The sequence below is a fragment of the Cololabis saira genome, chromosome 12, assembly GCF_033807715.1.
Source record: "Cololabis saira isolate AMF1-May2022 chromosome 12, fColSai1.1, whole genome shotgun sequence".
In the NCBI taxonomy this organism is placed as follows: Eukaryota; Metazoa; Chordata; class Actinopteri; order Beloniformes; family Belonidae; genus Cololabis; species Cololabis saira.
This window is the reverse complement of record NC_084598.1, coordinates 27387775-27402244: the sequence shown is the minus strand read 5'-3', so window position 1 is coordinate 27402244 and position 14470 is coordinate 27387775. Positions and strand designations below refer to the sequence as shown.

The window sequence follows — 14470 nt, the reverse complement described above, 5'->3', positions numbered from 1 at the left end:
AATAGGAACATGTTTGCAATGGGGTGTTGTTTTTTTTTACATTTCTGCAGGCTGGCATTTGAAAAAACTCGATCACCACAATAATGTCACGTTGTTGTGTGCGTGCAGAGTGGAGTAACCGGTGTCAGGGAGCTGATTGGTGTCCAGGCATTAGTCTGCTCCCAGCTGGCTTCACCAATCAGTGCTGGTGAGTGGCGTTAGCTCCCACTGCTAACCTGCTAACCGTGCTAATAGGCAAATTAGCCCCACCGGCTAGCGGGCAAGGGGATGCACATTACCAGCACCAACCTCCACAAAACTACCCCTCCACATCTGTCATTGCGTTTCAGATGAATAAATATAGTAATAAATATAAAAGATAATAATAAAAGAGAAGAAAGCTGACTCCAGCTCCCAGCACTTACCTTAAATAGCTTGATCTACAACATCTGTGATTTGTTTGATGAGAGACTGCAACAACAATAGCAGCAGCAGCAGTGGGGGCAATTAGCCGGCGTTAGTTACCGCCACACAGAGTAGTGACACCGCTGCAGTGCCACCTGTATGTCTGTTTTTAATAATGTAGCTATAACGGAGCGAGGCACGTTTGATACAATGCTGTCATAAGTGATGGACTTGAGAATAAAGAGGGAGTAATCGTTGCCGGGATGCTCAGACTAGTGTGTGTGAGAGCCACTCGGCATGACAGCATCCTTCTTCATCTTGGGGTGAAGGCTGGTTTATGGTTCCGCGTTAAAGCGAGCACGTAGACTACGGCGTAGGGTTACGCGGCGACGCGCACCTACGCCGTAGGTTCTGCGTTGGTGTAACGCGGAACTATAAATCAGCCTTGAGAGCAGCAGTTGGGGGTTCTCAAAAGTTCAACCGGTGAAATATCGTCACCCACTGGCCAAAGAGGGGAACATGCAGCCTGCAGGGTGTCAGCTGTGCATGGATAGGGGTGCCAACTCCCTGTAAAATAAATAAGGGATGTCCAAAAATAAGGGAGTTTTGGGAGGAAGTTAGAGTAATAATACAGGAGATTTTATCAATTAGACTGGTGATGGAACCCAAATTTTTCCTACTGGGCTTATATCCTACAGGACATAACATAAGTCGCTCTGGAAAAATCTTCATAAATATGGGAATACTACAAGCAAAGAGAGTGATAGCTTTAACGTGGAAAAGTACTGGCAAACCGAGTGTGACGCAATGGTTCAAAGAAATGTCTTTATGTTTACCATTAGAAAAAATTACATAAACAAGAATTATTTCAGAAAATATGGGGGTGCTACATCCAGTATATTAAAAACAAAGATCTATCTGACTTACTGTGTGAAACAGGGACAGCATAACTATCCCCTGTACAGGACCACAATCGTATGCTGCAACCTGAATATTATTTTATAACACCTGTAAGAATTATCATGGACTTAAATGATCTTATTGAATGTACCTAATGTTTGAATATTGTTCGTATATGTATGTCTGTGTATTTTGTGTATCTATGTCAAAACTTTAATAAATATATTGTTGAAAAAATAAAAAATAAATAAATAAGGGACACCTCATCGGCAGACTTCACCCTTCCTGGCGTGGTGAATTTTTTTAGCCCCTTTTTTTGTGGGTGAAACAATTTTTTAACTATTTGACTCGAACCTGAATTGAATAAGATGCATATTTTTGAATGCCATGAACACATGGAAAACAAATTATTATCCAGTAATTCACTTTAATACAAAATAACAAAATGAACTGAATAAAATAATTATATTTTTTAAACAGAAACCTGTCCTGCTTAAATTAAAATTTTATAAATTCATATAAAACATTCTGTAATAGTGCATACTTTTAGTGCAATAACCAAAGTGCAAACCTCAAATGGCCTCAAAGGGCATGACTGTAGACTACAGTTGTAGTAAAACAGAAGAAAATAACTTATAAAATAAATAAATCACTCAACAGCTCAATGCCATTTTCCATTGGCATTTTATGACTATTTTTCCGCATGCATCTATGTGTGTACATGTATGTATGCACGTGTATGTACAGTATATGTATATTATGTTTGTTTTTTTGTTTGTTTTTTGCTCTTTTTTTTCTTCACACTTGACACCATGTATTGTGTAGCTTAAGTTGTGTAGTAGGCGGGCATTAATAAGCTCTGCTTCTGCCTGAGCCTTTTTCAGTCAAATTGTAAAACACTGTCTCTTCCTTGTTGCCTTGAAAGGTATATATGACTAAATATATGAATAAACTTAAACTAAACTAAAACTATTTTTTGACTCTCACAGTAATACGAGACAAAGTGCGTCCCTTTTCAGCTCAATACGGGAGGTGTACTTTAGTTTATAAATACGGGATGATTCAGTTTTTCAAGAGACGGTTGGCAACCCTAGCCGTGCAGCAGCAGCCCTTTCTATTCATTCATCCTCGCAAAACCCGAGACAGTGCTGGAGAAAACAAAACATTAGAATCCACCTCTGGGGATTTTCAATTTATAACATATCAAATAACGATACCATTGTAGGTTACAAAAAAGCAGATATTTCACTGAATATATACATTTTATATTTACACATAGAGTACAATAGAAAATAAGGGTCAAACTGGGGGCAGACCCTTCCCTCTGGCAAGAGTCTGCGGTCCATCAGGACCAAAACTTCACGCCATAAAAACAGTTTCTTCCCGACTGCAGCTGGCCTCGTCAACAAGGCCCCGGACCCCCCTCTCCCCCGTTTACCACAGACTGGCCCCCCACCCCACTCCACGTTACATTAACTTAAAGTCTCCACTTCTGACCTTATGCGTCACATTAACGCACATCCTAGGTCACCTCTGTACAGACTCATTACTTCGGCACTTTTAAAAACCAACATGTGGTACTTTTTTTTTCTTTTAATATTTGTTCTTTTGTATTGTACCAATCACCTACTACAACTACTTGGCAATAAACTTCTTTGATTCTGATTCTAATCAAAGTAGATGAAGACAGATTCTCTACTGCCCCCATGAAGCATGTACACTTTGTAGTTGAGCTAGAGAGTATTTACTTATTTAGCTACCTACCTTAGACCCACCCATGCACCTATTTATGATACTATAAAAATGACCACTTAATATAACTGCAAACACAATAAAACATCAACAAACTGAATGACAAATTCAAAAACTAGTTTTAACTGCATAGTAAAATCAAAGACATTCTAATTTCCTGAGGGGGAAAAAAACCCATTTTTAGCTGATTTTTTTAATTTGGACAACTTTTATGTGAAATTCTTGGTTGTTCAACTGAAACGGTTCTGTCACCTCTGCTTTTTCACTTGGATCTAGTACTGTCCAACATCCACATGGTTTGTGGGCCTCTGTTCTGAATGGAGTGTGAGTATTTGAAATTACTCTTTAAACAATGAGATAACTTTTTTCGAAACGATTCTGAAAAGGACTGGGAGCCAGTGTAGGAGTCTCAGGCCTTTGCAGGCGTGTGATCACATTGCTCTTTCCTTCTTAGCCAGCAGTCAACGAAGTGATGAATGAACAATTCCAACAAACAAGTACTGGCATTAATCTAAACGAAAAATCATGAAGGTGTGAATTACCCTCCTTATCTTGTGGAAGCAAATAAGTCTTGATCTGAGTAAAGAAGCCTTGGACTGCTCACCAATGTTGTTTTGTTTTGTTTTTTTTTGTGTGGGGGTTATTGCAGTATAGCAGTTTGACCACTAGGTGGTAGAAAACTCAAATAAATCCATCGGAATCAAAAGGAGCACTGATTACCTTGGTCTGGACTTCATTTTTAAAACCAGTTTTACTGAAATATCATTTACTGGTGTGATAAAAAGTCAGAGGAAGATTTACCCAACTTATTTGCTGTGAAATGAAATCCAAAAGAATTCCTGTGTGATGACTGTGTCTTTGTACCAGGGATTTGTACTACAGCTCCTTGGTGATGTTTGAACAATGGGGGCGGGTTCAGAAAGGGTAAATCTGTGTGACACCAATCCAGCTGGCAAGGCCCTGGGGTAACATACCACTGATGAATAGCACTTCATTTATCTTGGCAAGGCTCAATACAAAAAGCCCTTACACAGTGTCTGCAGATTCTTTTATCCAGGGCAGAAATTGGGCCCATCAGCAGAGTTGATGTTTCTGCCCCTCACACACTCTCCTGCACCAGGTAGTTTAGACCGGTGATGGCTGTTTAGGAAGAGGCAATTTACTGCGGTTATCATATAATCTGCAGGAAATGTATCCATTCTTAAGAAATTGTTATTTCATTCGCTCAAGGTTCTATTCCATTTTTTTTTTTAAAGCAATCAAATAAAACTCACTTTAAAGTTCAGATTCTGAGAAGAAATCCCAACATTTCAAACTATGTCTTTTATTATACATCTCTGCCAACACTTACAGCAACACAAGACCTTGTCAGTTGCAACACATAGCACATACAGTACTGTTACCACTGCCTGAGTCAAAGCCTTACTAAAGTTACAGTATCTCAGATACACAGAGCACAACAATCACTACAACTCACAAGAAGTTTTCAACAGAAATCGTTCACACAGTGACTGACACAAACACGGGGACCAATAGTATCCAGGAGCTAAAGCATAGTTTGGGGATGAGGTGAGCTGTGGCTGCACGAGGGTGTATCATCACGCCTCCACGCCACAGACCACAGACTTGGACCATTGATTGCAGCAGCGCTCTTTCCTTTCTATGTGGGGGCGGGCGACCTAGCGTGGCGCATATGTGAGGGTTATTTATGAGCGTTGAAGACACAATGGCCCGACAGAGACGATCCACTCAGATGGGGTGCCTGAAGTTCTTGCCGGCAAAACGGGCCTTGTCTCCAAGTTCCTCTTCAATCCTGAGAGACATTGATAGTAATGTTAAGTTACGTAGGAACAGAATTTTATTTTAATTTTATTTTTAAGTAGGCTGAGCGTATTTGTGGCGCAGACTCACCTAAGGATCTGGTTGTACTTGGCCAAACGCTCAGATCGGCAAGGTGCTCCTGTCTTAATCTAAGGGAGAAAGAGCAACACATTAGATTCTTTTTTATTTCACAATAATTTTCACAATTCACATTTTCACATGCATGATTTCTATTATACCCACATTCCTACCCTCCCCATAATTACCCTAGGGAAAAAAAAAAACAAAACATACATTAAGGGAGAACAAAATTAAATAAATATTAAAAAAATAAAAAAATATATATAATGGCAGCAACAGCGATATCAAACTATATATATATATCCATATATACATACAAACATACATACCTATAAGGCACAAGTTCGAAAAAAAAATAAAGATACTCATTGGTCCCCTTTGGAAAAATTATCCAGTTTTGAGAGTAATGGGAACAAAAATTCTTGAAAAATATGAGCACGGTTGTATTTTTCTAAAGTTAATTTTTCCAATGGTAAAAAAACTGAAATTTGATCCAAAAAAAACTTGAAAGTTGGAGGGGAATCATCTTTCCAAAGTAAAAGTATGCATTTCTTAGCGAAGTATGTGACCATAATTAATATCCTGCTTTTTTTCCGGTCTAACTGAAGATCCAGTGTGTCATTTAATAAATACAAATTGGAGCTTAAATCAAAATTAATTCTGGTCATCTTAAAAATAAATAAACAAAAGTGCTGATACATAACAAAAACTTTGAAATGTTGTTTTACCTGTCCAGTGCAGAGGCCGACCACAAGGTCAGCGATGAAGGTGTCCTCGGTCTCTCCGGAGCGGTGGCTGACCATCACGCCCCAGCCGTTGCTCTGGGCCAGTTTGCAGCTAAAACAAACAGATGCAGCCTCATGAACCAGCTGACGTTTACATCTACTGCTCTGAATTTTGGCAACAAGTCTGACAGCACTGCAGAGTTGCAGATACGTACGCCTGGAGGGACTCGGTGACCGAGCCGATCTGGTTGACCTTCAGCAGCAGGCAGTTGCAGGATTTTTCAGCCACACCCTTGGCAATACGTTTGGGGTTGGTGACGGTGAGATCGTCACCCACCACCTGGATGCTGGTGCTGGCGGTGAATTTGGCCCATGCCTCCCAGTCATCCTGGTCAAAGGGGTCCTCGATGGAAACCACTGAAGATGCAATGATGGATGTTCAAACCATACAAGCTGCCAAATGCTCAGCAGCAAATTTTCACACAAGTAGTCCTTTTCTACTGACACCAAGTCACCAAGTTAAACATGTCCAAGTTAAGGCTTTGTGCTTGAAGTTGCTTTATAACAAATCTGACCTAGACCATTGCACGAAAAGACTTTGCAGGCTGTAAAGGAAACAATACTTGTCACAAACCCACCAGGGTAATCATTGACGAAGCTCCTGTAGAGGTCAGCGAGCTTGTCAGGGGAGATGTAGCGGCTGGGGTCGTCTGGAGACTTGAAGTCCAGGTCGTACTTGCCGCCCTTGTAGAACTCGGAGGCAGCCACATCCATGCCAATAACAATCTTATCAGTGTAGCCGGCTTTGGCAATGGCATTCTTGAGGAGTTCCAGAGCTGAAAAAAACAGAAAAGTGTGGTCAAAACACTACACATGGTTTCTAAATAAAATCAAAATATTTTGTCACGTAACTAGACTCTGCAGCACCGTGGCATTTGTCATATCAGCCCATTGACCTGACACCAGAGACAGAGGCTGGCCGGCTCTGCATTCAGTTTAGGTCTTAATTTAGAAACCACGTCAGGTCCAAGAGTGACATGTTAAGAGAGGTGCTTCCCTGGAGGGGGTAAGAATGTTTTGCTTTCAACACACTCCCTGTGGACATGCTACTGTACAGACATTTACCCAGCTGCATCTTTACTTTGTTGGCTTGTAAATCAATCTTATCAACAGTTTTGCAGCAAAATGTCTGGCACCTTCTTTGTTCTCCAGGATGTTGGGGGCGAAACCTCCCTCATCTCCCACATTGGTGGCATCCTTGCCATATTTCTCCTTGATCACATTCTTCAGGTTGTGGTAGACCTCGGCACCGATACGCATGGCCTCCTTGAAGGTGCTGGCCCCAACGGGCAGGATCATGAACTCCTGCATGGCCAGCTTGTTGCCTGCATGAGAGCCGCCATTGATGACGTTGAAAGCCTGATGAAATAAAAATGGAGTCAATTGCATATTAATGTTGGCCTGCCGAGCTCTCAAAAGCTTTACTGCACTGCTGTACTCACAGGGCAAGGCAGGATGACTTCAGGGTTGCCAGCCAGGTCAGCAATGTGACGGTAGAGGGGAACGCCCTTCTCTGCTGCACCAGCCTTGCACACAGCCAGGGAGACGCCCAGGATGGCGTTAGCACCAAACTTAGCTGAGGAAGGATAAACAGTCATTTTTAGTATGCTGTATATGGATCTACCGAGAATAGCTGTATGAAATATTCAGGCCTTTTTATTCTTTACCATTTGAACCCAGCTTATCATTTGACTCATAACCCATGCTTCAAGAATGGTGTGTGTGCTTAACGCAATTTATGCAAAATTTAGATCAAAATTAGATTAAGCTCCATCAATATTTCAAAATACAGGTTATTATGTGCATCCAAAAAAAGTATTCTTTGTTCAAATCATTACCAACTTCACAACAGACAAGCAATGGGTCGCACAAAGTTTTGCATTAATAAAAGAAAAAAAAAAAGGAAGTGTTTTGCATCATAACTTAGCAGAAGAAAGACGTGTTTGTGTTCATGTTCCCTGCATCTTTGCACTGTGGACTGATTCTGATATATGCAGGAGCTTAAATGGACTTCAGGTGAGGTCAAAAACAGACTTATTCAAAAACATTATATATTATAACATTATATTATAACAGAGGTAAGTAGCAAGTTAAGTTTGGTTTAAATTGAACATTTTGGAGGACGTAGGCATATATACATCTTTATTCACAAAAAGGCCTTTAGTAGTTGTAGTAACTACTTATTTATGCTACATGGTAAAACAGTGGTCTCTTTTGGTCAGGTGATTGTATTCTGAAACAAACATGACACACTCCTGCTGGGTTTACCGATCAGTGAGTATAGTCGAGCTTATTGTACGGATACTTTTTTTTTGTGATTCCCGCCAATATCAGAAAAAAGAACTTCATAAAAAAATAAAATAAAATAAAATAATAATAAAAAAAATTTGCAGAAATCTGCAAAGCCATAATCATCAAATGGGCACAGTGTGATCTTACACTTGTTTTCTGTGCCATCCATGTCCAGCATCAGTTTGTCGACCTTCTCCTGGTCCATAACGTTCACATCCTGCATTAAGACATAACAGGATATGTTTATTTGTACAGATGGTTAGAAATGATCAATTTTAGTGCCTTTAACTTGTTAGTTGAGAAGAACACACTCCAATTACGTTAGCTTAATAAAGACAGAAATCCTAGTCACACCAACTATGATGCAGCAATTTATAATAGCTCAGGTTTACAATTATAAAAAAGGGAAAAACAAGGGAATTCTGCTTCTTAAATATTGTATTCAGTCATTTTACAGTTAGTGCTGGGAATATATTCTCATGTAATCATTTCATAATCGTTCATAATCATGTCTTCAGACTGTAAGAATGTTAGCAAACAGTGAAATTAGTCAAACAATAAATGGTCCTACCTTGTTAACCAGTGCAGGTGCAATAGTTTTATTGATATGATCAACTGCTTTTGAGACACCTGCAAGGGACAAGCAGACCATGACTGACCCCGACAGGAGAAGACCATGCAGAGCAGGCGGGACAGATGACCACAGAGCATCCAATTTTTATGTGATAGTGCAAGCAATTTAGCATGTGCTATCCAATAGTTTAGTCATTGATTTTTTTTGATTCAGTATAAATTTTGCTCTCGTCATTGATCTGTGAACATCTGCCAGTGCCTGACAAGAGTTAGTCTCCAAAAGCAAACTCATTCTCCATGCTGCTGCCAGACATGTAAAAAAGCTCATCCTGGGGTTTCCACACTTTATTTACCTGGTTACATAATGCAGGGGCCAAGAACTCATTTATATATTTAACTGCTCTTTTGACTCCTGACAGAAGGAACAGAAAGGGATTGGAAATGATGAAGAGGTGAAGAAAGAGGAGACAATGTAGAAGTGTTGAAATGACTTGAAAGGTTGCAAGAGGGTGGGAGGAACCTGCAAGTTTAGGCCCAGAAATGGTGGGGACACCTTACCCTTGCCCATGTAGCGTGTTTTGTCATTGTCACGGAGCTCCAGAGCCTCATAGATGCCCGTGGAAGCGCCGCTGGGGACTGCAGCTCTGAAAAGGCCTTAAAGACACAGGACATTTTAGCACTTCTAAGTGCTGTATGAGGCCCAAGAAACACAAGAGTAATTCTGTGAAACAAATATTAACACAACATTGTCACAACCCCCCTAGGTCTTGACTTATACAACGCAAGATCAGCCTACAGGAACCTGAGTACAGGATGGACTTCTTGATACACAGAAGTGCGACATTGGATGAAAAAAAAATTTCATCCAATCAGCTAAAAGTCATTCTCTTTCATAAAGGGAAACGGCGTATGCAAGGAGGAAGTTGAGTCAGTTATGCTGCAGAAGGCAGTGATATAACAGGGGAAGAGGGACCTGTCTGAGCATGTGCAGTGAATCGGTGGCAGGATATCAAGTCACACCCACACATAAAAGAAAAAAAAAAAAGCCATTTTGGATTCAACCAAGTGAAGGGGAATGACAAAACCCCACAATTCATTCTGCTCAGTGGAGCAGCAGAAATGGTGCAAGTCTAAGGGGATTTAGGGCTTAGGACCTGGGGTCACAGCTGCCGTTTAGGTCCTGAGGCGAGATTTAACAAATCATCTGTAGAAGGAATTCAGATGCAGGCAACCGTCCCATCTGGATAGAAATCAAGAATTATTACATAACTTTTCCCAGATCTGGAGTAAACGCAGGCAAAAGGAGTGATTTTTCTTAGACAGTTAATACACCTTTTTTTCTTCCTCAAAAGCCCATTGCATGGATGACTCAACAAAAAATATCAGTTAGTGTAATGTCTTAAGAGGGCAAAAAACACACTAGATTCTCGCTCACTGTGGTCTGTGCAGTTAATGTTGTCAAAACACGACTGCTGGACTTGAAAAGCGAATCTTGCCAAAGAAAATGTACGAAAAAGGGTTTTATTTACAGTAAACAGAACGTTTCAAAACCGTCTATTGAAAAGATGTGAGCAGAATGAGCAGCCAGTGTATTCAGGGCAGGATCCTCAGTTTCAATCACTTCCATGTCAATGATCATTCAGGTTGCTTCATTAACATTCTCAGTACATTTCAGCGGGTTGAGCCGTTCCTTTGTTTCAGCTCATGGGACACAACTTTAAAGTCTGAGGCCATTAGTTAATTGAATAAATTGATCAACCTTTGCCAAATGTGTCAAGCAGAGCAGAGTCTGGATGTTTTATGGGCGCATATGCAGACTACGGATTTTATTCAGTAAAAACCTCAAACTTCCTGAATATATCAGGAGTTAAACTCCGATCAGAGGTCTGTTAGAAGCACCTGCTGTACTGTATGAGCCATTTTTCCCAGACAGGAAACAGTACAGTAACAGACTTGGGCAGTGGTGATCCAGGAACTATCTTCACACATTCATTATCTGATCATTTGAGATTTCCAGCTGGCAACAGAGCAGGGAAACCAAATGGCTGCAGTAACTAGACCAGGTAGGTCAGAAATTCTGCATGTATTCAAGCTTAACTCATACTCATGACCGGATAATTCATGCAAGTACCAGTTTAAACTACCTGTTGAAAGATTCGGTTGTTCGGGAGCTACATTCAACATCATATAACAATTTATAGCTCACTCATAAATTCCATGCTTTCCAATATAACAGTAAAATGTCCCTTATTTAGTTTAATTGAGTTGCAAAAACCTCTCCCTCCCTGTGGACCTTTGATTCTGATCATGTACAAACTAGAAAAATCATCAGGAAGACCTTGCATCTGTCTCACCAGAAGGGAAAAACATGCAATAATTAAGTATACAGAAATGCTTAAAAACAAAAGATGCGTAGTTGGCATTAAATACCTTTCTTAGTGTATAGATCGACCTCAACAGTGGGGTTGCCACGGGAGTCAAAAATCTCACGAGCGTGGATCTTCAGGATGGACATGGTTTCAGGATCTGGATCTGTTGGTGAGATAACAGCAAAAAGATATCACTACAGCGCAGCTCCGCAGTGCTCCTTACCGAATTAAATTATCCGGTGAACAAAGTGACTCTGCAAAAAATGTAAGAGGCCAAGAGTCACACCCACGATAAAAGTAATCTAAAGCTGGAGTCTGCAGACGGAGCAAGCGTGATTCTTGAACTCAGACTTAGGAATCAGTCTAGACTGATAAAAGGCGGACCGAGAGTGCAGATATATTTTAGTTACAAAAAAGGGGCGTGGCCTCTGCAGCACAAAGCAAATCTATTTAGCTCCGTTAAGTTTACCTTACATGTCCCGTTACAAAAAGCTTTGCAAAATTCTTGCCCAACTGCACTAGTGTCAATTATTACATAACAACTCTTAACAGCAATATTGAAAAGCCAGAGTTCACAACAATGAGTGGAGTGACTAGAGACAAACACAAGAGTTGGCCTCTTTTTGTTCAATCATCACTCTACTGATATGGATTACTGCCTGAGCTGTGCCCCGGTCTCAGAGGCCTCATTGTCACTCAAATATTCAGTAGTGTAGGTCACAGAGGGTTTTAAGCCAGACTGTCTCTGACCATGTTGCCTGTAGCACTATATTGATTCTTTGTTGCATACACACAGTCTATGAGGCAGGTTGTATGCGGCTTGCCACCCTAGATTAGGGACACGGCCTCAGCCTTCAAAAGCCAGGTTTGAGAGCAACCGAGTAAGAACCAACGGAAAATGATGCCCTTAAATGCCTGTGTGGAAACTTGCCACTGGCTGCATACACGGAGCCCTAAATGGAAATGTAGATGTATTGCTGGGCTGGACATCAAAACTCAAGAGTTTTTTCAGTATCAATCAAAAATAAGTCAGTAAATTTGAGTAATGAAAACTGTCAAGGTCGAGATGACGGCATTGAATTTCAATTCGGTTTGTTTTTAACTGATCTATGAGCAGATTCAGATAACTTACTGTAGGGTTTCTTGCAGTGAGACTGCATTTCATTTTTTTTCACTTAATGATGATAAATATAAGGCAACATTTCCATAAATACAATAATTTGTACTGTATTTCATCAATGGGACAAACATCTGAAGTTTTAATATTTATCGACCTGTATTTATTAGTACAAAACAGAGGAATCATAATTATTCATATCGCTCTAGTTACTTAGTCAAAGTAAGGCCAATGTCATGCTTTAACTTCCTGAAAATGGCCTGAAAATCTTAAGTCCAGTTTGAGGCATTTTTTAAATTTTTATTTGTTATCATTTTTCATAATTTCACATTTTGAAAAAAAATAATGGTTAGTTGATTCATAACACCCTACCCCTCCACACACTTTTTCCTATGCCAAGCTATTAAAGAACAAACAGGCGAGCTACAGTAGACATTCAAAAGGGCTTCCATGAATGAATTTATAAATAATTAAAGAAAAACCTGATAGTGAACTATACATGTACTTAAGTATTTGCCTACTGGGACGTGCAAAATGAGTTCAGCAGAGAACAGCGTGTTCATGAGTTTTTCATGTATAAAATATATATTTCCCCCCACCCCCAAATGATGAAGACTCCAATCCTGACCTTATGCGTCACATTAACGCACATGCCGGGTCACTTCATGTACATTTTTTCCCCTACAGACTCATTACTCATTAGAATCAACTTGTTGTACATTTTTTCCTTTATTTGCTCTTTTGTATTGCACCAATCGCCACAACAAATTTCTTCTTTCTGATTCTGATGATGATCTTACTGCCCACTGGTTGCCATTACAAAAGAGCATGAATCCTTTTAAATGTCCATTTTCATCTAGACGCACAGGCGCTTGTGGAGTCGCCGTCATTTCCCTGTCAAGGCTGATTTATGGTCCTGCGTTACAGCAACGCAGAGCCTACGGCGTAGGTTACGCGGCCACTCACACCGTACAGTGCGCGGCGCCGCGTACCCTACGCCGTGGGCTACGCCGCACCCTACGGCGTAGTCTCTGCGTCGATTTAACGCGGAACCATAATTTAGGCTTACACAACTGGACGCCTACATCTGCTGCGTGCAACCGGTAGCTCACACTGGGCCAGATTGTGCGCTCCCTGCTCAATTCCGTGAATACTGGCTCTTTTAGATAGTGGATGAGCCTGTCTGCTGGGATGAGCTCCTGCAACTTGACGCCCCTTTCCCCGACTGAACAGCGCAGCTCCAAATGGAGACATGTCGCCAGCTGACGGCCTGTTTAAAAATAGACGGGGGGGCCACAAACCGCACCATCCTGCAAGAAACTAGACTCAACCACTGGTGGAGATATTGAAAAAAATATATCTATTTATGAATATAGGATGTAAATAATCGGGAAAAACAAGGACAAGTGCCCGAGGTTATCGTCGAGGATGAAAACGTCCGTGAAGACAAATTACCTCCCCCCAAAAAAGAAGCGCACGGATCTTGGAAACATGCGCAATGACGCATCGATTTTATTTGGCTTTCTCCAAATAAAATCTACCGAAAAGGAGAGGAAATAATGGGTTTAAAGTTACCTTTCCGGCCTAACTGTGTGCAAGGACGGTGCCGTGGATGTCTCGTGTCTCGGAGAAGGCGGTCGTGACGCCTGGAGTGGGATGATAAGTGGACGGAACCAGGAAGGAACCAGCGCATTGGCTGGAGGACGCGCGTCACGGCGAGCAGCTCCACCATCAGCAGTCAAACATCCTTAAAGCCGGATTTATGCCTCTGCGTTAAATCGACGCAGAGCCTGTACGCGGCAACGCGCTCCGTCCGGTGCGCGTCGCCGCGTACCCTACGCCGTAGGCTCTGCGTCGGTGTAACGCGGAACCATAAATCAGCCTTAATGCAGGAGATGGAGATGCGGCTTGTCTGTCTGCGCAGTGCCATGCCCTAATAAACGTCACTCCAGAAAATAAGGGTTGACTTTAAATTAAATATGTATATATATGTGTATTTTTTCTCAGTGGTTATTCTTAAAATGAGGATGCACAGACTGCAGAATGCGGAAAAGACTCAGATGACGCATAGATGAGTACGTGCGCAGAGGCAGGCACGAGTCTCTGATGCGGTGCTGCCAGCAGGTCTGCTGTGGTCCCTGCCGGTGAATTTCCATTACTCATTACCAATTTCATGAAATGACTAAAAAACAGGCACGTAAACCATTTTCAAACCGCAAGAAACCCACACATAACGCCGCTTTGTAGATTATGGATCTGAAGGTAGGCTATAGTTATTAAACGGATTATATCCTATCTGCAATAATTCAACATGTGTCTGTTTTTGTGTGTCAACACAGAACAGACACGAGCATGAAAAATAACTTTTCATATCATCCTATAAGTGTTCTCCTCCA

The 14470-nt window shown here is 41.1% G+C and overlaps 2 protein-coding genes across 4 annotated transcripts in view; both read right to left on the bottom strand.

Moving 5' to 3' along the window:
* rerea (arginine-glutamic acid dipeptide (RE) repeats a) overlaps positions 1-564 on the bottom strand; it is a 130703-nt gene extending 130139 nt beyond the window's left edge. The window contains exon 1 of the mRNA XM_061736331.1: positions 405-564. The gene's annotated coding sequence lies outside the window, so the exon portion shown is untranslated. The remainder of the gene's footprint in view (positions 1-404) is intronic.
* Positions 565-4344: 3780 nt separating this feature from the next.
* eno1a (enolase 1a, (alpha)) lies at positions 4345-13810 on the bottom strand. Of its 3 annotated transcripts, none has more exons than XM_061736327.1 (12): positions 13650-13810; positions 11019-11120; positions 9147-9242; positions 8942-9000; positions 8163-8232; positions 7166-7299; positions 6860-7082; positions 6302-6499; positions 5879-6080; positions 5667-5775; positions 4948-5006; positions 4345-4849 (listed from the first exon to the last, which is right to left on the bottom strand). In XM_061736327.1, exons 1-12 carry the CDS (start codon positions 13804-13806, stop codon positions 4786-4788), a joined length of 1473 nt encoding a protein of 490 aa, XP_061592311.1. In that variant the 5' UTR covers positions 13807-13810; the 3' UTR covers positions 4345-4785. The 3 variants fall into 3 exon arrangements, with proteins under 3 accessions (XP_061592311.1, XP_061592310.1, XP_061592312.1); XM_061736326.1 differs by lacking the exon at positions 8942-9000 and adding an exon at positions 8587-8645; XM_061736328.1 differs by lacking the exons at positions 8942-9000; positions 13650-13810 and adding exons at positions 8587-8645; positions 11248-11268.
* Positions 13811-14470: the final 660 nt, after the last annotated feature.